General features: G+C 40.3%; 2 protein-coding genes across 4 annotated transcripts in view; both read right to left on the bottom strand.

Moving 5' to 3' along the window:
- LOC307129293 (uncharacterized protein) overlaps positions 1-8,199 on the bottom strand; it is a 31,230-nt gene extending 23,031 nt beyond the window's left edge. The window contains exon 1 of the mRNA XM_079821582.1: positions 8,133-8,199. The gene's annotated coding sequence lies outside the window, so the exon portion shown is untranslated. The remainder of the gene's footprint in view (positions 1-8,132) is intronic.
- A 9,019-nt stretch (positions 8,200-17,218) lies between these two features.
- LOC307129292 (uncharacterized protein) lies at positions 17,219-25,814 on the bottom strand. Of its 3 annotated transcripts, none has more exons than XM_079821579.1 (3): positions 25,743-25,814; positions 24,650-24,781; positions 17,219-18,569 (listed from the first exon to the last, which is right to left on the bottom strand). In XM_079821579.1, the coding sequence occupies exons 2-3, from the start codon at positions 24,732-24,734 to the stop codon at positions 17,476-17,478; spliced, it is 1,179 nt and encodes a 392-aa protein (XP_079677705.1). In that variant the 5' UTR covers positions 24,735-24,781; positions 25,743-25,814; the 3' UTR covers positions 17,219-17,475. The 3 variants fall into 3 exon arrangements, with proteins under 3 accessions (XP_079677705.1, XP_079677706.1, XP_079677707.1); XM_079821580.1 differs by lacking the exon at positions 25,743-25,814 and adding an exon at positions 25,304-25,458; XM_079821581.1 differs by lacking the exon at positions 25,743-25,814 and having other exon boundaries at positions 24,650-24,860.
- Positions 25,815-26,288: the final 474 nt, after the last annotated feature.

Here is a 26,288-nt window from a genome sequence, read left to right as displayed (position 1 = left end):
TTATTGATTAATCTAACACATCAAACTAATATCTAACATAAACACACACGCTCGCACATTCACACGTTGCAGAAAGGAAGAAGGTGAGGAAAGAATAAGTTCTAAGAGAGAGAAATTATGAAATCCTAAGCAATCTATGCATTTATGAAACATGACCTGAAGAAACCATTGATCAGTAATTTAACCTCCTATCGTTTCTTAGGCAGGGTTATTACATTTGATCTAATGCACCAGTTCAGCTTGGAATCAAAAAGGCGTTACTTGCGTTTGGGTTTCGCGTGTCCTCTGACAAGGGGGATTCCCTTTTTCTGGCTGTACAGGGATTTTCCCGGATCTTTGATTCGCTGAAGGTCTGGTCGACGTCTGGGGAAGCCAACCACGTGGCGTGTTGGCGGCTGGATGAAAGTCTTGTGGGCGTTGTTTGAAGTTGGAGCGCGCTGTTAGAAACTCGTTGTTGAGAGACTTTTGCGGCGAAACTTAACAGAACCCGAGACTTAACGGAAATAAAATAAACTTTAAGTAAAAGAAAGGAAAGTGAGAGAAAAGCAGATGGCCTGAAGGAAATCGTTGTTAACCCATTTTCTCTGATGTTGGTCTGTCACGATCGTCAGATCGTCTCCTGGGAGCTCCGTTCAGAACTCACTCTGGTCAAACTGCTAGGACTGAGCTCATCTCTGATCTGCGAACAGGCCGCGAACCAGCTCGAACCGAACTGGAACCGAACTTGAGCTGAACTCTGCACTGCTTCTGGTCTGAACTGTCCAGAACTGCAGACAGAACTGTAGACAGAACTGAACTTTTCGTTCGTGTTCTGAGACTAAACTCAAACATTTGCCCATCCCCTGGATGGGTTCTGGCCAATTAGGCTTCAGGAGTGACTGTGTCTCCACCCCTCCCACAAAATTGGGTTATCTATAGAATTTAGTTTCCTGCTCTTAAGCAGAGAGTAAATTTAGACCTAATTTCTTACTATAAGGACATGATCAATTCTATAAAGATTTCATTCAGCTCATCTGTTGGATTATACCCATACGAACACACCGGAATCAAACACAATGCTTTTTCATCCACTCATTCAATAGTTACATAATTGCATGAATTGTGAGTAATATACATGCCTAATAGTCTAACTAACGTGTACTAGTTGTAAACACACTAACAAGTTATGTCGAAGGCTATTTGAATGAAAGTCCAATAATCAGTTATTTGATGTACTCCATAAGCTAACAGTTTCTGTGAGCTTACTCTGAGTTTTAGCTGTGTCGTGGAGTTCATTTACCGGTCATTGCAAAGACAGACGTCTGGTTGTTTCTTTGTCTTGTGACAACCACGAGCCCTTTGTCCTCTTTTAACTGAGTTTGGTGGCGAGTCCATAGGAAGTCAGAACTAGTAGCTCTGGGCAGAATCAAGCCCCCATCTCCCTCGTGATGATGATGATTTCCTGGAGCTGAATTGTGCTTTGTTGAAAAGGATGTTAATTTGATCGAATCATTGGAAGATTAACTCATCTATATGTCTGCGTCCATAATTGCTACAAGACTCAAACCCAAAAGACTCGAAAGAACTAATCTTTTCTGTTTCCGCTACTGACAGCATAGACTCTATGAGACTGACAGGAAGAACGAAAGACTCAAACCCGAGACTCGAAAGAACTAATCTTTTCTGTTTCTGCTACTGACAGCATAGACTCTATGGGACTGACAGGAAGAACGAAAGACTCAAACCCGAAAGACTCGAAAGAACTAATCTTTTCTGTTTCCGCTACTGACAGCATAGACTCTATGGGACTGACAGGAAGAACGAAAGACTCAAACCAGAGACTCGAAAGAACTAATCTTTTCTGTTTCTGCTACTGACAGCATAGACTCTATGGGACTGACAGGAAGAACGAAAGACTCAAACCTGAGACTCGAAAGAACTAATCTTTTCTGTTTCCGCTACTGACAGCACAGACTCTATGGGACTGACAGGAAGAACGAAAGACTCAAACCCGAAAGACTCGAAAGAACTAATCTTTTCTGTTTCCGCTACTGACAGCATAGACTCTATGGGACTGACAGGAAGAACGAAAGACTCAAACCAGAGACTCGAAAGAACTAATCTTTTCTGTTTCCGCTTCTGACAGCATAGACTCTATGAGACTGACAGGAAGAACGAAAGACTCAAACCTGAGACTCGAAAGAACTAATCTTTTCTGTTTCCGCTTCTGACAGCATAGACTCTATGAGACTGACAGGAAGAACGAAAGACTCAAACCTGAGACTCGAAAGAACTAATCTTTTCTGTTTCCGCTTCTGACAGCATAGACTCTATGAGACTGACAGGAAGAACGAAAGACTCAAACCTGAGACTCGAAAGAACAAATCTTTTCTGTTTCCGTTACTGACAGCATAGACTCTATGGGACTGACAGGAAGAACGAAAGACTCAAACCCGAAAGACTCGAAAGAACTAATCTTTTCTGTTTCCGTTACTGACAGCATAGACTCTATGGGACTGACAGGAAGAACGAAAGACTCAAACCCGAAAGACTCGAAAGAACTAATCTTTTCTGTTTCCGCTTCTGACAGCATAGACTCTATGGGACTGACAGGAAGAACGAAAGACTCAAACCCGAGACTCGAAAGAACTAATCTTTTCTGTTTCCGCTACTGACAGCATAGACTCTATGGGACTGACAGGAAGAACGAAAGACTCAAACCCCAGACTCATAAGAACAAATCTTTTCTGTTTCCGTTACTGACAGCACAGACTCTATGAGACTGACAGGAAGAACGAAAGACTCAAACCCCAGACTCATAAGAACAAATCTTTTCTGTTTCCGTTACTGACAGCATAGACTCTATGGGACTGACAGGAAGAACGAAAGACTCAAACCCGAAAGACTCGAAAGAACTAATCTTTTCTGTTTCCGCTTCTGACAGCATAGACTCTATGGGACTGACAGGAAGAACGAAAGACTCAAACCCGAAAGACTCGAAAGAACTAATCTTTTCTGTTTCCGCTTCTGACAGCACAGACTCTATGGGACTGACAGGAAGAACGAAAGACTCAAACCCGAAAGACTCGAAAGAACTAATCTTTTCTGTTTCCGCTACTGACAGCATAGACTCTATGGGACTGACAGGAAGAACGAAAGACTCAAACCCGAAAGACTCGAAAGAACGAATCTTTTCTGTTTCCGCTACTGACAGCATAGACTCTATGGGACTGACAGGAAGAACGAAAGACTCAAACCCAAAAGACTCGAAAGAACGAATCTTTTCTGTTTCCGCTACTGACAGCATAGACTCTATGAGACTGACAGGAAGAACGAAAGACTCAAACCCGAAAGACTCGAAAGAACTAATCTTTTCTGTTTCCGCTTCTGACAGCATAGACTCTATGGGACTGACAGGAAGAACGAAAGACTCAAACCCGAAAGACTCGAAAGAACTAATCTTTTCTGTTTCCGCTTCTGACAGCATAGACTCTATGGGGCTGACAGGAAGAACGAAAGACTCAAACCCGAAAGACTCGAAAGAACTAATCTTTTCTGTTTCCGCTACTGACAGCATAGACTCTATGGGGCTGACAGGAAGAACGAAAGACTCAAACCCGAAAGACTCGAAAGAACGAATCTTTTCTGTTTCCGCTACTGACAGCATAGACTCTATGGGACTGACAGGAAGAACGAAAGACTCAAACCCGAAAGACTCGAAAGAACTAATCTTTTCTGTTTCCGCTACTGACAGCATAGACTCTATGGGGCTGACAGGAAGAACGAAAGACTCAAACCCGAAAGACTCGAAAGAACTAATCTTTTCTGTTTCCGCTACTGACAGCATAGACTCTATGGGGCTGACAGGAAGAACGAAAGACTCAAACCCGAAAGACTCGAAAGAACTAATCTTTTCTGTTTCCGCTACTGACAGCATAGACTCTATGGGACTGACAGGAAGAACGAAAGACTCAAACCCGAGACTCGTAAGAACGAATCTTTTCTGTTTCCGCTACTGACAGCATAGACTCTATGGGACTGACAGGAAGAACGAAAGACTCAAACCCGAAAGACTCGAAAGAACGAATCTTTTCTGTTTCCGCTTCTGACAGCATAGACTCTATGGGACTGACAGGAAGAACGAAAGACTCAAACCCGAAAGACTCGAAAGAACGAATCTTTTCTGTTTCCGCTTCTGACAGCACAGACTCTATGAGACTGACAGGAAGAACGAAAGACTCAAACCCGAAAGACTCGAAAGAACTAATCTTTTCTGTTTCCGCTTCTGACAGCATAGACTCTATGGGACTGACAGGAAGAACGAAAGACTCAAACCCGAAAGACTCGAAAGAACGAATCTTTTCTGTTTCCGCTTCTGACAGCACAGACTCTATGAGACTGACAGGAAGAACGAAAGACTCAAACCCGAAAGACTCGAAAGAACTAATCTTTTCTGTTTCCGCTTCTGACAGCACAGACTCTATGAGACTGACAGGAAGAACGAAAGACTCAAACCCGAAAGACTCGAAAGAACTAATCTTTTCTGTTTCCGCTACTGACAGCATAGACTCTATGAGACTGACAGGAAGAACGAAAGACTCAAACCCGAAAGACTCGAAAGAACTAATCTTTTCTGTTTCCGCTACTGACAGCATAGACTCTATGGGACTGACAGGAAGAACGAAAGACTCAAACCCGAAATCGAAAGAACTAATCTTTTCTGTTTCCGCTACTGACAGCATAGACTCTATGGGACTGACAGGAAGAACGAAAGACTCAAACCCGAAAGACTCGAAAGAACGAATCTTTTCTGTTTCCGCTACTGACAGCATAGACTCTATGGGACTGACAGGAAGAATGAAAGACTCAAACCCGAAAGACTCGAAAGAACTAATCTTTTCTGTTTCCGCTACTGACAGCACAGACTCTATGGGACTGACAGGAAGAACGAAAGACTCAAACCCGAAAGACTCGAAAGAACTAATCTTTTCTGTTTCCGCTACTGACAGCATAGACTCTATGGGACTGACAGGAAGAACGAAAGACTCAAACCCGAACTCGAAAGAACAAATCTTTTCTGTTTCCGCTACTGACAGCATAGACTCTATGGGACTGACAGGAAGAATGAAAGACTCAAACCCGAAAGACTCGAAAGAACTAATCTTTTCTGTTTCCGCTACTGACAGCACAGACTCTATGGGACTGACAGGAAGAACGAAAGACTCAAACCCGAAAGACTCGAAAGAACTAATCTTTTCTGTTTCCGCTACTGACAGCATAGACTCTATGGGACTGACAGGAAGAACGAAAGACTCAAACCCGAACTCGAAAGAACAAATCTTTTCTGTTTCCGCTACTGACAGCATAGACTCTATGAGACTGACAGGAAGAACGAAAGACTCAAACCCGAAAGACTCGAAAGAACGAATCTTTTCTGTTTCCGCTACTGACAGCATAGACTCTATGGGACTGACAGGAAGAACGAAAGACTCAAACCCGAAAGACTCGAAAGAACTAATCTTTTCTGTTTCCGCTACTGACAGCATAGACTCTATGAGACTGACAGGAAGAACGAAAGACTCAAACCCGAAAGACTCGAAAGAACTAATCTTTTCTGTTTCCGCTACTGACAGCATAGACTCTATGGGACTGACAGGAAGAACGAAACACTCAAACCCGAACTCGAAAGAACAAATCTTTTCTGTTTCCGCTACTGACAGCACAGACTCTATGGGACTGACAGGAAGAATGAAAGACTCAAACCCGAAAGACTCGAAAGAACGAATCTTTTCTGTTTCCGCTACTGACAGCACAGACTCTATGAGACTGACAGGAAGAACGAAAGACTCAAACCCGAGAGACTCGAAAGAACGAATCTTTTCTGTTTCCGCTACTGACAGCACAGACTCTATGAGACTGACAGGAAGAACGAAAGACTCAAACCCGAGAGACTCGAAAGAACTAATCTTTTCTGTTTCCGCTACTGACAGCATAGACTCTATGGGACTGACAGGAAGAACGAAAGACTCAAACCTGAGACTCGTAAGAACTAATCTTTTCTGTTTCCGCTACTGACAGCACAGACTCTATGGGACTGACAGGAAGAACGAAAGACTCAAACCTGACCTCGAGACTCGAAAGATGAACTAATCATTTTTGTTCTTTCCAGTACAGATTCAGCGTAATGCGCATGCGCGGTCAACACAAAATGAACGAATCATTCTCTGAGACAACGCGGTAGTCCCGAGTCATATTAAAGATTCGTTCAAAATTAACGAATCGTTCATGAACGACACATCACTAGTTCAGATAAAATAAAAAAAACTGTGCCATTTTACAAAGATATTGATACATTTGGTGGAATTTATATATATAAATTTACGCTAATTTCCCAGAGTGAGTAAAATAATTTGCAATATCTGCGCCAAAATTCAGACCCTGTGTGGTATCGATTTAATATGGGTATTATATTGTGGTACCGTACCGAAGTCAAAATTGTGGTATCGAGCCGTCCCTAGTCTAAACACACAATGAGTTGCATTAGTGACACTTCAAAGTTTGAAAATACAATTTCCAACTGATCTCCATCACGTTTTAATGAATTTTACATCAAATATCTTAACGTTTGAGACGAGAAATCTTATGAAAGTGATTTTATGATTAAAGCAAGAACAAATATCTGCCAAGGAGTTTATAAAAATCTATTTAATTCAAATGTAAATGTTCATATCCAATGACAGATATCTGTTCTTGTTTTAAGCACAAACTCACTTAATTTAGTTCAATTTCTCAGGAAACAAGACTTAATTTCTTCATTTTCGTGTCATTGATTTTAGGATGTTTGAATTTATACTGGACAACAAAAATCCTGAGGAACAACAGCATTAATGCAGTGCATACAATTTAATGTAGAGCCTTATGAAATCCGTTTTTTGTTTTATAGTTTATTCTGTTATTGACTTTAATGGTCAGATTAAATGTGATGACTCTCGTTCATCTTCTGAACACAACTGAAGAGATTTGTAATGAAATCTGAGCGATTTCTGTCCTCCATTGACAGTCTAAGCAACTTCCACTGATGCTTCAGAAAGCTCATCAAGAGAAACTGATCCATACGGATCGAGCGGATTATTCCAGATGTCCTGAAGAGACTCTATGGCTTTATATGAGGAAGGAAAGTCTGACGGGTTTGAGTGACGTTAGGGCGAGGAAATGACCACAGGATTCTCATTAATGGGTGAACTGGCCCTTTAAGAGACGGACCTACTGTCGATTTATTCATACAAAATCTGACATGGATTCTGCAATTCCATCCACATTTTCTGCATCACAGAAATCATACGGCCCTAATTCAATGCCATGATACTGAATTTAAAGACTTTTATGATGGATGGATGCACTTTTATGGACTTCAAAACAGCCATTCATTGCCATTATAAAGCTTGGAAGAGCCAGGACATTTATTAATATAACTCTGATTGTGTTTGTCTGAAAGAATAGGTCATATACACCTAGGAAGAGTTGAGGGCTAGTAAATCAAGGGGTCATTTTCATTCAGATAGTTGATAGTTTCATGGTGAACTATCCCTTTAATTCAGCAAAACAATCATTTCAGGGACATTGTGTGTTACAGGCTAATGTTTTATTTCCTTCTGTAAAACTGCACAGCTTTTCCAGTTTTTAAATGACACTCCTTCCTACACCATTTATAAATAACAACACGTTCTGTCATGTATGCCAATGAAAGACGACGGAGCCAATCAGAGTATGTGTGGGCGGGGCGACACGTGCAGCCACGCCCCCATCTGCGGGCTGCAGCCAGACCTTCTCGCCTCTGGTTTTGCAGGATCATGAGACTCTTCTCCAGAGAAACGCTCACTCCATCATTTTGACAAGCATTTGGTTCAGTTCACTCAGAGTTTCTCCATCACAACTTTAACCAGAGACTGAATTCGTGTTTAACTTGCTTCACGATAACGGGCGTGAAACGAGGCGCACCTTTTCTGTTACTCGCAGAAATAACGCTCATTAAAGTTAGATCAAGCATTATACAATATTACATGAAATAATCAATTCGCGCTGCTTGTGAAACTAATAAAATTATCCGAACAGACTACATCTATTTGAAACTTTAAATGCTTAAAAACACAAACCTTTCTTCAGCTGGTTCACAACAGACGCATCTCGCGGCGCGGCCGTGTGACGTCACAACACCACACCAAAATAAAAGTCCCGGTCAAAGGCTAAAATCACTAGCACATAGAAATTTAGGCTGCATACAAAAACACATACAAGCAAAGATGTGCAATATAAGTGAAGGGTAAGACCCCAAAGAAATATCAGAAAATTTATTTATTGCTATTTTACATCTTATTAGGACACAAATATTAAAATTTCATGTTTTTTTTTTTTTAAAACACAACTTTTAGTTTTATTTTAATGTTTATTAATATGTATTAATACATCGCCCCTTTGGGGGTATAAATTCACTAAAAAAAAATAAAAAATTAAGCTTGTTTGGCAATGCATGTTACAACATTTTAGCCAAATTTTAAAACATGTAGGCCTGGTTTCACAGACAGGGCTTAGACTAAGCCAGGATTAGGCCTTAGTTCAATTAGGACATTTAAGTAACTTTTATAAACGTGCCCAAGAAAAAAACATTACTGGTGTGCATCTTGAGATAAAACAATGCCACTGACATATTTTAAGATTTGTCAGTGCAAGATTCTTTCAGTTAAAACAGCTCAAACATGCATTTTAGTCTAGGATTAGCTTAAGCATTGTCTGTGAAACCGGGGGTTATTCTCTCATAACTTAAACTAAACATTCTTTGTAAAATTCTGTTGAACAATAAGTATAATGCCTATTTATTAATATAAGCCTACAGTATCATATTTAATATGCATATTTCTAGGGCCTATAAATTATCAATATGACTAAAACTTTAAGAAAACATTCTTGGAGACAATCTACTTCATGCTATCTCTTCTTTTTAATTTTTTTCTGCATCTTTTTTTTGTTGCTCAGAAATCTTTGATTAATTTTATTTAATTTTAAGATTAATTTATTCTAATTATCATTGATTTGCATATATACGAGTCATAAAAGCCTGATATATATATATATATATATACATAAATATGTGTGTGTGTGTGTATGTAATATGATACTCAACAAAAAAAAACAGATGCAAACTTTTTTTTTGCGCATCTGTACATCAATGGTTATCAGCAAAGTTCATATTGATAATTTATAGCCCCTAGAAATTTGCGTTTAAATATAATATGATCAATTTAAATATGATACAGTAGGCTAATATATGAATAAATAGGCATTATACTTATTGTTTAACAATTTTACAGGAAGAATGTTTAAAGTTATGAGAGAATAAATGTTTTAAAACCTTGGGATAAACCAGGCTCAGTCGGGGTGCCAGTTCTCCTCTGGCCAATGAACAATCAGTGTGTGATTATTATTCTGGCAACTTTACAGGTCAGAGGTCAGATTAGATCGGAATATTCCGAATATTTGTCCAGTTCCATCTGATTGAAGATCGGAGTCATCACGGCGGAGACGGGTTTATTGAGATGCCGTGTCGATGAGGCAGTTTCAGGGGGAGCCTAAAGGCCCATTTATACTTCTGCGTCGAGTGTACGCCGTAGTGTGCGCGCGTAGCCGACGCCGTCGTGAGCATTTATACTTCTGCGCTGTTGTCTGCGTCAATGTGCAATTACACATGCAGACGCTAGAAGGCAGTGTCCTCGGGCATGTTGGTGTAATCAAGACAACAGCCGAAGAAGAAGCAGCTTGATGTGTAGAATCTGTACATTCATGTCGGAATATCAGCAGCAGTGAGAGAGCGGCTTTTCTTGCAGCTTGAGTTGTTGTATCTAATACAAATTAAGCATCTCTAGTTGATTCGTAAAGTTAAATAAGGCGATCTGGCGCTGGAATGCATTTGTGAAACCATGCGGAGCTCGTGGCCGCTGTTTTCAGCAGCGGTGGCTCAGCAAGCGATTGTTGTTGCGGAGACTTCATTCACGAAATATACCCTAAAGTGTCCCTGTTCTTGATATACAATTACTGATTAACATCTTTGGTTTTAATGAGAAAATAAATAAACTATATTCAGCGGATCTATGTATTTATTTACTACCATAAAGAATCGCTGGACTGCAAAATAGTGTGTTATAGCAGACGTAAGAACTATCATCCCATTTCTGGACACACACACACACTCCTATCGCAGATTTTTTATTTATTTATTGACCTGAGGGAAGGGTTCTGGCAGACCAATCACAGCGCTTGCGGTCCGCGTAGAATTGACGCGTTGTTACATTTTTGGAGAGGTGCGCGTCAGGCTACGGCGTAAGGTACGGCGTATCCAACGCGTCAATGCTTACGTACCCTCTGCGTGCACTCGACGCAGAAGTATAAATTGGCCTTAATGGACACTGTTTCTGCAGACACTTCAGGGTCCTGCGTTGGTCATGTGTTGGTCATGTGTTGGTCATGTCTGGGCGCAGGTCCACCATCTGATCCGGATCCGGCTGACTGCAGTAAACCTCGGGATAAAACAGAGAGACTGACATTAGCGTAGATGCCATTCTTCTGATGATGTAACGAGTACATCAGGTGTTATGGGAAGTGTTCCCGGTTCCGGCTGACCTAGTTAATGCAGCCTAACAATCATTTCATTGAAAAAGTGTTTTATGTGTATGCCACAGTAAAGAGATGTGTTTTTAGTCTAGATTTAAACTGACAGAGTGTGTCTGCTTCCCGAACAATGTTAGGAAGAGTTCCAGAGTTTAGGAGCTAAATAGGAAAAAGATCAACTGGACTTCCGGTGTGGTGATGAAGGAGAACGCAGCAGAACGGACGGTCTCACGATTTGTTTTTCCTTTTCATACATACATTTTGCAGTGAATTTCACTTTAAAAGACGTTTTAAACCCTGAGGAAGAGTTTACCAACTAATCGGTGCACAATGAGTAATCCTAAACAGTGCAGCGTCGCAGTTGAAAAAGGCTAGCATAGCTAGCAAACTAGCGAGCTTACCTAAGCTAGCTGCGAACTTACCTTAGCTTACCTTACCTAGCTGCGAACATGGATGACTCTCTGTCCATGACACAACTTATCGCTGAACTATCTAAACAACGCAAAGTTCTCAAAGAGGACATGAGGGGAACCTGAGGGGAACGAGAATGGCAAAGACCCCACTGTATTTGTTTCAGAAATGCTGCGGAAGCAATGGCTGAGGTACTCACCACCGCTGGACAGAGCGCACCGCTTTCTCAAGCCTATAGCGGGTAAGCCCACGTGTGCCTTTGTGCTGTGTTTTCACCGTTACAGCGACTGGCTTGCCTCCAGATGGGCCAGACAACATGAGGTGAAGTTCAAGAGGAATACGCTGAGGATCTATCCTGATATCCTTGCTAAATCTCTATCAGGAGGGCAAATCTCAAAGTCATGTTTAAGGGAGATAACCTAATTTTCGAGACTCCAGATGAAGCAAATGACTTTTATGAGAAACAGGTGCTTGCTCAGAAGGAAAAGTGAGATTGCATACGTATTAAATTACAGGACTTGTCCATTTCGAGAGACTTCTTCATAAAGTAGACACTTAACATTTACCGTCAAACAGGGGAGTGTTCTTGACCAAAACTGTTCAGGAGTTTTTGGAGTTTGTTGTTTTTTCCCACATTTGCATGGCCAGTTTGCGATGTGCAGGTATCTGGAAAAGAATATATCCCAAAGGTACTAACGTTACTTTGTTAATATTGTTTCCTTTATCTCGTATATATCTGCCACCAGATGGTTAATGGGTTGTAATACCAACAGTTCAAATGCTCTGAGATATACCTTTTGAGTATTTGTTACTTATTTTCGTTTCTAAGTTCACTGTTATGTTTGATACTCGGGAAACTTCCACAGGACAACTTAATAAGGGAGTCAACATATCGGAAGCATAATGGTACAGGGATACAGCCTTCTTGTATAGGGAAGGGAGTTTTTTTAGCCTGACAAGCCAGACCTACATCAAGATGTTGGGTCTGGAAACTCACCATTGACAGGGCTCAATCCGAGGGGCGGGATAAACGCTTGTCTTTCAAATTCCCTCTGCACGCAATTGGATAGCGCCACAACCAACCAGAGCAAAGAAGAAGGTGAAGCCTAGCTAAGGTTAGTTGATAGACTTTCGTCGTATCCGGTAGGCAAAACTCCTAACATAACTTCTTTTATTAAGAATGACTTCAGTGCCGTTCTTTGTTCTCTCCTCAAAGAAAAGCTTAACAAGTCTTCCAGAGTCGCGGCCAAAGCTGATTCGAAAGACCGCTGTCCTTCAGCTTCTTTGTTTACGAGTAGCACGCAGAACCTCCGCAACTCGTGACGTGCCGTCATTATGTTAATCCCGCCCACCGACTCAACACACGCTGTGATTGGCCTGACCAGAGTTTGTGTTTTCCAGCTCGCAGGTCTACCGAGAGTTGCTAGACTACACTCACGGCAAATTAGATTTCCTGCCGATAGGGTGCGTCTAGATTTCTAGGCTAGAGGCTTTTTACTTTTTGTTTATTTTTATTTTTTTGGTTTGATATTTTGTTTGTCCGATCCTGCTCCTGGAGGGCCACTGTCCTGCAGAGTTTGTCTCCAACTTGCCTCGTCACACCTGTCTGGAAGTTTCTAATATGCCTAATAAGACCTTGATTCGCTGGTACAAGTTTGGTTAATTGGGGTTAGAGCTAAACTCCGCAGGACAGTGTCCCTCCAGGAGCAGGATCGGACACCCCTGGTGTAACTGTAGACAGAAAACATTTATATCAACTACTCATATATGACTAATAATCTATAAACAAAATACATATTATGGGATGCACAAAAATTATTCAATGGAACATATCGGGATGTAACCATGTAATAAAGTGTAAGAAAATCATCACCGATCTCAAGCAAAACAAATCAGAAATAGCTATGCTGCAAGAAACTCATCTAAATGCTGAGAAATTCAAAAGGGACTGATCATGTATAATCAAGTACATTCAACACTAGGAATAGGGGTGTTGCTGTTTTGATTAGAAAGGCCTTAGACTTCAGTGTCAACAAAGCATATAATGACCAGGAAGGCAGGTGGATTACGCTGGATTATGAATATTTATGCCCAATGTGATATCTCCGGATTTATTTAACAAAATTTGCAATATTATTAGAAATATTGGTTATCATAATATAATACTTGATAGCGATTTCAACCAAGTTGATAAGTCAAGTCACAAACAGGCCACACCTGTAATGTACACAGCCATTGATACTATGGTAGATGAATGTGGCCAAATAGATATATGGCATGGGTCATACTCAAGGATTGATTATATTCTAATCTCAAAAGAGTTGGTGAATCAGGTCCAATCTGCTTCAATTGGGAATACTGTTCTCTCAGATCATGCCCCAGTAGATGGTGTCCGTACCACATCGAACTATAAAAAAACATTAAAGCTGCAAGCAGCGATGAAATGGCCCTCGCACCTGGGGCCACCAAAAACAGCGAATAGTGAGCAAGATGTATTTAAGCGGGTAAATATAGGAGAAATACAGCAAAGTCGTTTTGATGTCCCACACTTCCTGCTGATAGCAGGGGGCGCTATGACTATAACTGAATATTGTCATCTAGATATCTTCAGGCCAGGACTATTATCAAACATGTGAAGTTTGAGGCAGATCGGACATTGTATGCCTAACTTACTACAGCTTCCTGTTTTATGGCGAAACAGCGAATTTTGTGAGGCCACCACGGACACGCCCTTCAGGGAAAACTCAAGATCTTCACAATTTAACAGCGCTAAGGCCTTTAGATTAGACTGACCAAATATGATGTTGATCTGATTAAATCTCTAGGAGGAGTTCGTTAAAGTACAACATCTGGAAATGGGAAAAAACTGCAAAAATTTTGCAGAGAAAATTCAAAATATCTCACTTCCTGTTTTTGCACCCAGGATCTTTTTTGTAGGTATTGGGCTGTTATATGTGTCTACCGAATTTCATACTCATAGAAAATAGCTCGAACGGCACAGTTCAAATTGTGTAGGTGGCGCTATCAAGCCATTTGCTACGCCTAATTCTGAAACCCACATCAAGCGTGAATTTTCACCACTTCTGACGCGTGTGCAAAGTTTAATGTTCCTTTATACAAGCAGCAAAAGATGAATATTGGCTTTTCAATGATGGCTCTGTCCCTGGCTCTGGTATAACATGAGAAGCTTTTAAGGCTTTTCAGAGGGGACGGCTTATCCAACACTGCTCGCTACGTAAATGCGTGGAACATGAAAAACTAGTTAAATTAGAAGAAATGATTAGGACCTTGAAAAAACAACCCATTAATCATCCAGACCCTGTAACTCTTAATAACTTAAACAGTTTGAAATTGAATCTAAATGACATAATACAGAAAAAAAAATGGAATTTGCTCTATTTTGCATAAAACTAAATTATTATTAAAAAGGTGCGAGAGCAGGTAAATACTTAGCCCATGGAGTGAAACAGCTTAGTACTCAAAACTTAATTCCTTCTATTTTTGATGACAAAAATAAACTGAGCACAGAGGTGGGGGAAATTAATAAGGCTTTTAAATCTTTTTACCAAGATTTATATACATCGCAAGGGGAAGTAACTATAGAACAGTATGACCGATTCTTCTCTTCCCAACAGATTCCATGTCTATCCACACAAGATAGAGACTCGTAAAAAAATGACATTACATTAGAAGAGATTAAGGGTGCCATCCAGGACCTCAAACCAGGTTGTGCCCCCGGGGAGAATGGCTTTCCCTCTGATTTCTATAAAAGGTTTTCAGAGGTGTTAGCTCCTAAATTGCTGTACGTCTCTCAGAATGCTCTAGTGCTTTAGAGATATTTCGGCTATTTACGATCTGACACAAAACAGAGCGACGTGCACTGCAAACTGTGCGGGCGACTAGGGCCATCAAAGACAGGCAACACCACAAACTTGTTTCATCATCTAAAACAATGTCAGAACACGAAGAAGTTAAGAAATTACAGTCCCAAATAAGTGTTAGTGCACGTCGACCATCTACAAGCACCAATGCGACTCAGCAAAGTATCACATCATCATTTTCCCACGGCGTGCCCTACGACAAAAAAAAACAAAGACACAAAGACATCACAAAAGCAGTTGCTTATTGCATTGCAAAAACATGCTTCCCATTAGCGTTGTCGAAAATGAGGGATTTAAGATACTTATCCGCGTCCTTGACTCCAGATACGAGCTACCTGGCCGAAAGCATTTTTCACAGACGGCGATTCCCCGACTGTATACGGAGTGCAGGGAGAAGGTAGAACGGCAGCTGCAAAATGTACAATTCTTCGCCTCTACTTCTGATATGTGGTCTAGTCGCACATCTGAGACCTTATCGGAGCCTCACCATTCATTTATTGACAAAGACTGGAATCTTCAGAGCAAATGCCTCCAAACAGCTTACTTTCCTGAAGACCATACAGGGGAAGTTATTGCCCAAGGAATGATTGAAGCACTCGCGTCCTGGGGGTGCCTTCTTGACACAGCTTGCTCGACCAATACCAGACCAAAATCCAGTTCTTAAATTTTCTAGGGAAAGCTGGAAATTGTATCACCGACATTCAAAACAAACCCCATGGCTAACAACTAGAGCCTTGGTATGGCACAACACCAAATTACGAATAGATAGGAGGCCTTTCTGCTGGATACAGTGGGCTAATAAGGGAATATGGTATTTAGATAACCTGTATGAGGGTGAACATATGGTCTCATTTAAATCACTTGAAACAACCTTACAAACTATCGAACACTGACTTTAGGAAATACCTCCAAATAAGTCAGCCTCCATACAACCCTTAAAAATGGTCCTGACCCACCAACGGATGTACAGCTTCTGTCTGCTGCTATTGGTAACAAAAAAGGTGGGGCCTCAGCTTTCTATGCCTATATTAGAGATGCTAATGCACCTAATTTAATTGGTCTTAAAGAGATTTAGGGTGGGTGATCAAGGAATTTAGGGTGGGTGATTGTGATTTTTTTCCCACAAAAAATGTGGAACCTGGTTGTATCAAAATGACATGCATCACAGTTGATCAATTGTAAAGATTTTAATAGATGCTACTGGACTCCAAGCAGATTGGCTAGACTTAAACTAAGAGATACTGCACTATCCTGGTTATGTAACAAAGATTGTTCTTATATAAGAACCCTGCCTTGTGTATGTTGGGTATTTTACCAGAGGGGGTTGCATTACGCTGGGATAAGGGGTAACATGTTACTGTTAACACCTAATTTCTGAGAGAGATTGGTATCAAAGAGCACACCCAGGTTCCTCACTGACCACGAGTGTGTGTGTGTGTGTGTGTGTGTGTGTGTGTGTGTGTGTGTGTGTGTGTGTGTGTGTGTGTGTGTGTGTGTGTGTGTGTGTGTGTGTGTGTGTGTGTGTGTGAGAGAGATTGGTATCAAAGAGCACACCCAGGTTCCTCACTGACCACGAGGACTGGACAGAGCATCAAGTGTTAGACAGTATTCTAGGTTACTACTTGTGGAGCTTTTTTGTCCAATCATTTTAAGAATTTGCCCATGTCTACTGGCCGACAACTCTGATGTGAGTGTTGAGCTTCATGTCATTTGAAGCATGTTATGAGGCTCAATAAAATCCAATAATTTTATTAAAGTTGTACATGTTGCCATGGCAACAGTATTTATGATATCAAGAATCCTTTTGCAGGTCTACGTCTGCCATGTCTTGACATTATTCTGACAAAGATCAAAGCAAATCAGGTAAAAATAAGAGGCCGATTTCAAAGCATTTGATAGTGACACACTTCTTGTTGTCAGTTGGTGGCGCTATAACTTTGACTCACAATAGTCACATCCATGTGATTGGCCTCCTACAATTTCCTGACGCATGACTATGAGTGCGTAAGTTGTTCCGCTTGAGATCTATAAGTATTTTAAGTTTGGTTACAGTATGTGAAAAGAGGTGTGCTACAGAAGCCCTAAATAATTACCATATAATAGGGTCCACTGCACAGCCATTTTGCATTGCTATTTTGCATATTACATTTCAAATTGAATACTGCTACCTGTATGCTTCCATATTGCCAACCATGGGCATATTCAAGTCACGACTGAAACCATGCATTTACTTGTGCTTTCTCTCACTGAAGGGGAATCAAATAATTCAGTGCAATGTTCATTATTTTATACATGTAATGTACTTTTATTTGTAATTTAATTTACATTGTGGCATTTCACCATAAAACAGTTTAAAACATTTTGATTCTGGTGTATTGAACAATCAAATAAAAAAATAAGATAAAAATTTATTTAACAAAGATTTTCTGGTGGTATTTAAAATTGTCAAGCCAAGTGTATCTGCAAGCGTAATGCCAAGAAAACAATTCTGACACTAAACAAGATTAAAATCACTGAGTAAATTTACAGGTGATTTTTAAAATGGCTACTTTTTTCTAAATCTCTTGGCAGACTTAGAACATTTAAGTTTTTTTCCAGAGTGAGTGAGTAAATGTTGTTTCAAGTCTTTCTGATGTCTGAAACTCACGTCACACTGAGGGCAGGTGAACGTCTTCTCTCCAGTGTGATCTCTCATGTGATCCTCAAGTTTTCCTTTGTTTCTGCAGGTCATTCCACAGTGAAGGCACATGTGAGGCTTCGCTCCAGTGTGAGTTTTTACATGATTCTTCAGGCGTTTACTGTCTGTGAAGCTCCTTCTACACTGATGACATTTGAAATCTCTTGAGTGAGTCCTCATGTGGTTTTTAAGAGTTAATTTACATCTGAAACTCTTCCCACACTGATCACATGTGAACGGCTTCTCTCCGGTGTGAATTTTCGTGTGAGTCTGTAGATTTCCTTTAGTTGAGAAGCTCTTCCCACATTGATTGCAGGGGAAAGGCCTCTCTCCAGAGTGAAGTTTTATGTGAGTCTGTAGATTTCCTTTAGTTGAGAATCTCTTCCCACATTGCTTGCAGGGGAAAGGTTTCTCTCCAGAGTGAAGTTTCATGTGAGTCTGTAGATTTCCTTTAGTTGAGAAGCTCTTCCCACATTGCTTGCAGGGGAAAGGTTTCTCTCCAGAGTGAAGTTTCATATGGACTTTAAAGTTTCCATTATGAGTGAATTTTTTCCCACACTGTTTGCAAGTGAATGAGTTTTCTCCTGTGTGATCTCTCATGTGGACTTCAAGGCTTGATTTTTGAGTGAAACTGTTCCCACACTCTTCGCAGGTGAACGGCTTCTCTCCCGTGTGTATTCTCACGTGGACTTCAAGGTTTCGTTTTTTACTGAAAATCTTTCCACACTCTTCGCAGGTGAACGGCTTCTCTCCAGTGTGAACTCTATTGTGGGCATTAAGGCTTGATTTTCGAGTGAAACATTTTCCACACTCTTGGCAGGTGAAATCGCTTCTAGTCTTCAGAGCTCTTTTTCGTAAGGAAACCTTTTTTGTCATTGAGCAACTAAAAGATTTTTCTCCAGTCTGATCTTTCTCTTCATCTTCCTCCAGTTCTTGACTCTCCTCTTTCAGCTGCATCCATTCTAAAGCAAAACAAAAACAAATACAAGTCAACCCTAGTTTAACGACACGGAGCAAAACATCAAAACCAACAAAGGCTCTGTTTACACCTCGTATTAAGATGTGTTTTGGTCGATCAGAAGTAAGAGGTAGACACTTTCAAGTTTACACCTGGGGCCTGATGTATAAATCTTGCGTACACGCAAAAAGGGCATAGAAATGTCCATCCTTTTCCTTTGGCATGCTGTGCTTTAATGTCTTGAATACAGTGAGGATTTCTTGGCGCAAGATATTTTGCACAAATAATAATCAATGATGCACACTTGACTCAGTCTAAGCAGATGGCTTAGCAACATAGACGTATAATGATAAGACACAGAAGGACTGGCTCTGTGCTCTGACTGACGGCCTGGACCGGGCCGAGTGGATGTGGTGCCTACTCATACTCGGTGAAAAGGAGAGCAGTGAGTGTAAAGACTTGTGCTCTGAAGGCTGTAGAAAGCACTTTAGGCACATAGCCCCGTCTTCTAAAGATGACTTCCAATAAGGAGGCATCTACTGAAAGAGTCTGCAAAAATGCCAACTCACTTGACTGATGCCAAAGTTAGCAGAAATGGCCGAAGGTGTTCATGGAGAGACATGAAGTCTCCCGTCAAGCGGCCACAGATGTAGGCTCAACCACTTGGGTTGGAGATGACAAATTGTCCCTCCCTTTTGGGAGAGGTCAAAAAACAGAACAATGAACCATCCCAGGGAACCACCGAGCATCTGTCCCCCCTGACTTGTCTAATGACCTGAGAGAGCAGAGCTACCTGAGGAAAGGCATAAAAGGTGCTTTTTCCTTTGAGAAGAATATCGGCAAGTAGGAGCTTTCTTTCGATGCAAAGAGGTCCACCTCTACCTGCCCGAAGATGCTCCGAGGGCTTTCAACAAGTGTTGTAGTGACCACATATGTAACCAAGGGAACTACTGAGGAGGCTGTTGCCATGAGGTCCAGTATCTTCTGAAATTATTTTAGGGAAAGGCTGTCCACAACTCAATGACGCCACAAACCTCTGAATTTTCAGACAATGATCCGGTGAAATCCAGGACCCCATTTGGGCAGAGTAGAGGACTGCCCCAGGAACGGGATTTGTTGGCTGGGGGACTGAGCTTTTGCTTAAAGCAGCACTAGGTAGTTTTTGCTCTCGGGGTCCCCCTACAGTTGGTAAACAGTATTGTCCTCTACTACTGTCGTAAACTGTCATTCTACATCAGGGGATGCATCGCACGTGCATTTGTTGACATGACAGCTATGATAGCCCTGAACACTGCAGGAGTTCACATGCGTGTTCTGCTTGCGTCGCGTGTGAAATGTCTTCATCCCAGGTACAGTGGCATATGTTTCAGCATGTCATATGAATATAATTTCATGGGTTTTATTTTTTTCAAACGCCAAATGATCGCGATGCTCACGTTTACAAGCCAGCGTCATTATAGTAGCCTAGTCTATTGGTTACCGTTTTACAGAATCTGTATGATACTTCAAACAATGTTTGAGTGGTAGGAAATAACCATATATCATCAATATTAAAATATCAAGCTACCATAGATGAATCTGCAAATTTGAAAAATCGATTTGCATTATAGCTTGAGGCAAGACAAATAAACCAATATCACAGACATGTTAGGTATCCTAAAATATGATTTTGAACGTCTTACGTATTTACTTGCAAGAATGTAGCTCCTCCTCCTTCAGCTCACGCCAACGAGCAAACGCTGGCACAATGTTGATCCTCCTGCCTTTAATCCGATCACTTTCTCGTTTCCTCTTTTTGCTTTCCTCCGACAAAACCTTTGCTTTCTTATTTTTCTGTGCTGCTTCGGCCATGACTATAACATTCGGCAAACAAATGATAGTTTGGTTTGCACGTCCGAATTTAAGGAAGTGGGGGTGGTGGTGGAAGTGACGTATATGCCGTAAAGCAGTCAAATTTTGTAGTTCTTTTTGTTCTCGGGTTACTACCCGAAACCCGAAGTTTAAAAGTACGATTAAAAACGATACAGACCCCGTCAGGCTATGGCAGACGTGTCATTCAACCTATTGTAAGTCGATGTATCATCACAAGAGGTTTGAAAATATATTATAAAAGGTTGAAAAGTTACCTAGTGCTGCTTTAAGTTAATCCTGAACCTAAGTAGCTGAAGTGCAGAGTTCCTCCTTCATTGGGCTAAGAGCAACCACTCCTCAAGGTAGTTCAGAATGCATACTACCATCTATCTCAGTGGGGAGAGGGACACATCCGATGCTTTTCGTAAAAATTTGCAAATCTAGGGAGCCAGAATGGTGGAACTGCATATTGGTAAGCCACCCCTTCTGGATGTAAAAGTAAACATCCTTCAGATCCACTGAATAAAATTCAATCCTGTCTGCAAATCTGCAAGAGAATTTGTTTCAAAGTTAACATTCTGGACGACCGTCTTATTAGGGTGCAGTTCTGACATCTCAAGTTGAGGAAGGGTCTAAGGCCACCATCCTTCTTTGGAACAAGGAAGTAGCGGCTGTAAAACTTCACGTGACCCTACAAGAGTGATTACTCATAGGCTGTTTAAAAAAAATCATCCACTGACTGAAATCTGCTACAGAAATGACTTTCGACTTTGAGGACCTTGAGAGAAATGTACTGGATTGAGTAGTACGATATTTGGCTTTCAAATGTCGTAGAGATGCACGATATTATCGGCTCGGAATCGGCCAATAATAGCATATTAAAGGTCCCATTTTTCGTGTTTTTTTGAAGCTTTGATTGTGTTTACAGTGTGCAATATAACGTGTTCATGTTTCATGTGTAAAAAACACAGTATTTTTCACACAATTTACTTATCTGTATACTGCTGTTTTCACTGTCCTCAAAACGGCCTGAGAATTTCCTCGTTCTATGAAGTCCCTCCTTCAGAAATACGTAACGAGTTCTGATTGGGCCAGCGGTTCCCGTGTTGTGATTGGACAGCAGCTTAGCTCACGTTGCCCTGAAAGGTCACGCCTCTTACCATAACGGGGAGATGAACGCGCTCAAAGTACAGCCCCTGAAGGCCAAACAAAGGTGATTTGACTCCGGGATGAAAATAACAGCGTCTGAACGACATGGCGACAAACGCAACCGAACCGAACCGAACCGAACCGAACCGAACGCAACACTTCCTCTTCTCCACGAGGGAGCAACAAGACCACGCCCCCTTTTTCGCATATTCTTGTGGGCGGAGGTTAGTCAATAAACTGCTCTACTGACGTCATTAAAGCAGGATGTACAGGGATGTAGAACAAACCGGCCGCTCGCTGTAGGCTTTGAAAGGGAACTTCTGTTAAATAAAATATCTCGCTTGGCATTGAACTTTGAGCTTTATAATTTTACAGGTATTATTTATGCTCTAACAGCAACATTACACACTAACTAAAGTTTGAACAATGGGATCACGAAGAACAGGACCTTTAATGAATTATCGGCATCAGCCGTTGATTATGCGCAAGCGTCAACTTGCAGGTTTTAACAAGTTCTGTAGCTTTACAAAAGGAATATGCTACAACTTCTGAAAAACATTATAACTTCCTGTTTTACAGAGGTAGCTATACAAAACAGACATTTGAGTGCTTCCAATGCACAAAGTGCAATCTCCTAAAGGGTTAGTCATTAATGACTTCCCCTCATGTGGTTGGACACCCGAGCTTCATCTATGGTTTCACGATATCTATAGTTTCTCCATGGGGTTTGCAGCTTTTCGATGACGTTCACGTCGGGTAATTGCGTCTCTTCAAAACGTTCCCATGGCAATAGGGGGAAATGGGGGCTCTTGTGTGAAGTAAACAAACATTTATCAACTTTCTGCTAATATATATGACTTTTTTGCAACGAAAATGCAGGGATTATGAAATCATGTTAGCCCCGCATATTTTGTACACCAAAATAGGCAATTTATGTGGCGAAAGTGCGGCGTATTTGAAAAAATGCGGCCCCGCATAAATATGCAGACTTTGGCTGATTATGCATTAAATCATGCGATCGCATAATTGTGGCTGTATTGTGGCCTTGGGAAAGAGAATGGTGGGACATTTCTAGGACTCACAACCGCATACAAGATATACAGAAGGAGCTCAGGATGCTAATAAATGTCGGCAACAAGATGGCACAATTAAGTGGGATTCAACGTTTTACATGATGGAAAGCTTGGTCTGGCAGAAGAGGGCACTAGGTGCATATGCTGCAGAATTTGAACTTCCTGCATCATTGACAGCAAATAAATGGGGAATTTTTGAAAATATGATCACAATACAGCCCCCGAATTAAAGTGAAGTGTGGCCATGTATGGTGACTAGGGGTGTGCATTGGCACTGCCCTCACAATTCGATTCGATTACGATTCACCAGGTAACGATTCGATTCAATTCGATTCTACGATGCATTGCGATGCATCAAAATTCTACCGCACACAACAAGGCAAATTTTTAAGTTTTGCGCTTCAGAACTTTTAGGAAAAATAAAAAGGAAAAATAGTGAGCATTGATGCACTGAATTGTATGATGTTCTGAATAGTGTTAGTTTATGCTACATGTTCAAACACGTGAATGACATTTCTTGCATCCGTTTTTAAAAAGAAACATTCAGCCTATAAATAACTCTCCCATTGCACCCAAAGATTTTCACTTCTAGACAACAAATGTAAATTACTTACCTTTCACAGATTGATTTATGAGAGGTAAATATTATTGTTAGATACTAGATGGTTTATTGTTACACAAAATAACTGTTTTAGACTAACTCATGTGCTACATGTCATAATAACGAATGCCCAACATGGAAGTAGGACACTCATATGACTAGGGTTGGGAATCGTGAGAAATTTTCTGGTTCCGGTTCTGGTTCCGCCTAACGATTCAGGTTCCGATTCCGGTTCCATTAAAATTATTAAACAAATAGTGGTAAAGGATAAAGGCACAATACGCAACTCAAACAATCCATTTTGTTTTTATTACTTGCTCTAAAATTAAAAAGTCCTGTACTGTACATATATTACAGTATTAATTAAGACATTCTTGAAAAAAAAGTTTTTTTAAAATGAACAACTCTGAAATTGTCTTATTACATTTTATCTCTCTGTCTCTGAATAAAACCAAGTTATAAATTATATTTATTAGTTATATTTATGAATTAGTTGTATATTAATTTAATAGTAATTAAGTTATTCAGTGAACTTGTAAATAATAAATTGCAATTCAGCATTACAAAGGTAATTGTGCCTAAACGCTTCCCTAAACCATGGTGACTCAACGGTTGACAAATATATATATATATATATATATATATATAGGCCTTTCACTATAAATCTGGTATAAGCCCTGTGGCACTCTGTGCTGTAGCAAATGTTTTGTCAAATTGCTAGTGCAGCCTCCTTTGCATCTTATTAACTTTTCACACGTGTTACATTTTGCTTCATTATCATTAATTCTTTGGAAATGAATCCATACTTGTGACTTTCTCTTCGCCATGCTGGTGGTCAACGAGAAAATATCTGACGCAAAACCGTAAATGTGTAGCGCGAGGGCTTTCAGTGCTGAACTGCTGCACTCCTGGAAGCGGCAACGTCATTAATATTCATGAGGAGGTGAGCCAGGGTTGCCAGGTTTTCACAACAAAATCCGCACAATTGCTCCTCAAACCTAGCCCAAAACAAGCCCAACCGCGTTTCAGGGGGGCTTCTCCGGTAAAATTAGCATTTCCGGGGCTAAATATCCCATAATTGGGGTCGCTTCAACCCGCAGACATGAAACACAGCCCGCGGCAACAGTGGAAAACGGGAAAGCGGGAAAGCCACGGACTTGGCAACACTGGCTGTCACTCGCTATTAAAGGACACGTTTCCAGCGCTACGCACACACATTGCACCAGAACCGTTTTCGGAACCGAAACTTAGGAATTTCGCGCGGTTCTGGTATTTTTCAAAAATCAGTTTCGGTTCTGCATAAGAACCGGTTCTCGGTTCCCAACCCTACATATGACATTCTTCAAAAAATATCATTAATTTCTGTAGAGATCACTTTAATAAGGATAAAAAGAAGAGAATGAAACTAACCTGTTTGTTGCTCTTTATCTACATGTCTCAAGCTGAACACTTCCACAATCTTTATGTCTTCACTCTCCTGTGTAAACAACGCCATCTTTATAGTGTGTCAGGTGGATCTCAGAGGCTTCTCCGGGTGTTTTCCTGTGTGTTTGGACAATTTAATCATGTTTAAGACGAGAATAATGAACAGAAACAAGAATAAATCCACAGTAAATCTCAAAGTATACAAAATTGTTGACTAAATCCGTGTCACAGGAACTGGACGTGGATCCTCACGTAGAAGTAAAAAACCAAAGTATACTTTGAGCGTTATTTTTAACGAATGTTAATTGAATGTGCAGGGCTTTCAGTGTCAGTTGTGCAGAAACTTGCTTGTAATGTAAACTATGTTTTTATTTTATTTAAATTATTAACCTAATCGTACACATTGTAGTGCAAACAGTTTTACTTTTTACCATAATTTAAACCGGTCGCACAAGATGAGAAGCGCTAATAAAACATAAAAGGCATTTCTTTCCATCAAAACTGAATTTAAAATGAGAATATATGGGCTTAAATATTGAAATATATCAAGAGGGTTATCAACGGTTATGTGTAGAGTTAGGATAAAATATAAGTTACATTTAAACAATTAAAACAGTAAATCTTTATGAATACACATACGGTGAACAGTAAGTGCTATAAAACTGAAACTAATGTCCTAAAAAATCCTGAAACTGCAGCCTCTGGATCATGAGACTCTTCTCACTGAATCATTTGATTCATTGACTCGGAGTTTCGCAAAGCTCCGTTTCACCCGTCCCTACGCACTGCTCCCTACTCTGTTCAAGTGGACTTTTGCTCCCTTTGGACTGGAATCACACTTAAAATGGCGGATTATCGTCTGAAGTCCACTAAAGGTCGAATGAACGCGCCCTGAATTCGTCTTTAAACAGATTAGCGATTAAGGAAATGAGACGCTTTTCTGTTACTCGCGATTTACTCACAGAAATAACGCTCGTTAAAGTTAAAGCATTATAATATTACATTTAATAAACATTAATCAACAAAATAAAGAACGGACTATATAATTATGAAACTTTAAATGTTTAAAAACACAAACCTTTCTTCAGCCGACTCACAACAGACGCATCTCGCGGCGCAGCCGTGTGACGTCACAACACCCCACCAGAATAAAAGTCCCGGTCAAAGGATAAAATCATAAAAGTCTTCTTCTTCTTCTTCTTCTTCTTATTATTATTATTATTATTATTATTATTATTATTATTATTATTATTATTATAATTATTATTATTATTATTATTATTATACTACGGTGGTTGGCAACCTGCTTAAGTGCATATCAATGTAGGCTAAAAACACATACACGATGTGAAATATAAGTGAAGGGCAAGACCCCAAAGAGAAATCAGAACATTAGTTTATTGCTATTAGGACACAAATATTACAATTTCATGATTTTTAAAAAAATCTGTTTTATTTTATTTTAATGTTTATTAATATGTATTAATACATTGCCCCTTTGGGGGTACAAATTAATTGAAAAAACAATGCTTGTTTGTCAAAGTGTGTTACAACATTTTAACCAATTTTTTTAAAACATGTATTCTCTCATAACTTAAACTAAACGTTCTTTGTAAAATTCTGT

The sequence above is a fragment of the Gobio gobio genome, assembly GCF_949357685.1.
Source record: "Gobio gobio genome assembly, chromosome: 7".
Lineage (NCBI taxonomy): Eukaryota > Metazoa > Chordata > Actinopteri > Cypriniformes > Gobionidae > Gobio > Gobio gobio.
Note: the sequence above shows the minus strand (reverse complement) of the source record. Positions and strands in the feature narration are given on the sequence as shown.

Bases quoted from the DNA above. Each gene is read 5' to 3' on its own strand.
- LOC307129292 (XM_079821579.1), bottom strand. From the start codon at position 24,734: ATGGCGTTGTTTACACAGGAGAGTGAAGACATAAAGATTGTGGAAGTG. The intron at 18,570-24,649 runs GTTAGTTTCATT...GTTTTGCTTTAG, and splicing joins AGATAAAGAGCAACAAACAG to AATGGATGCAGCTGAAAGAG.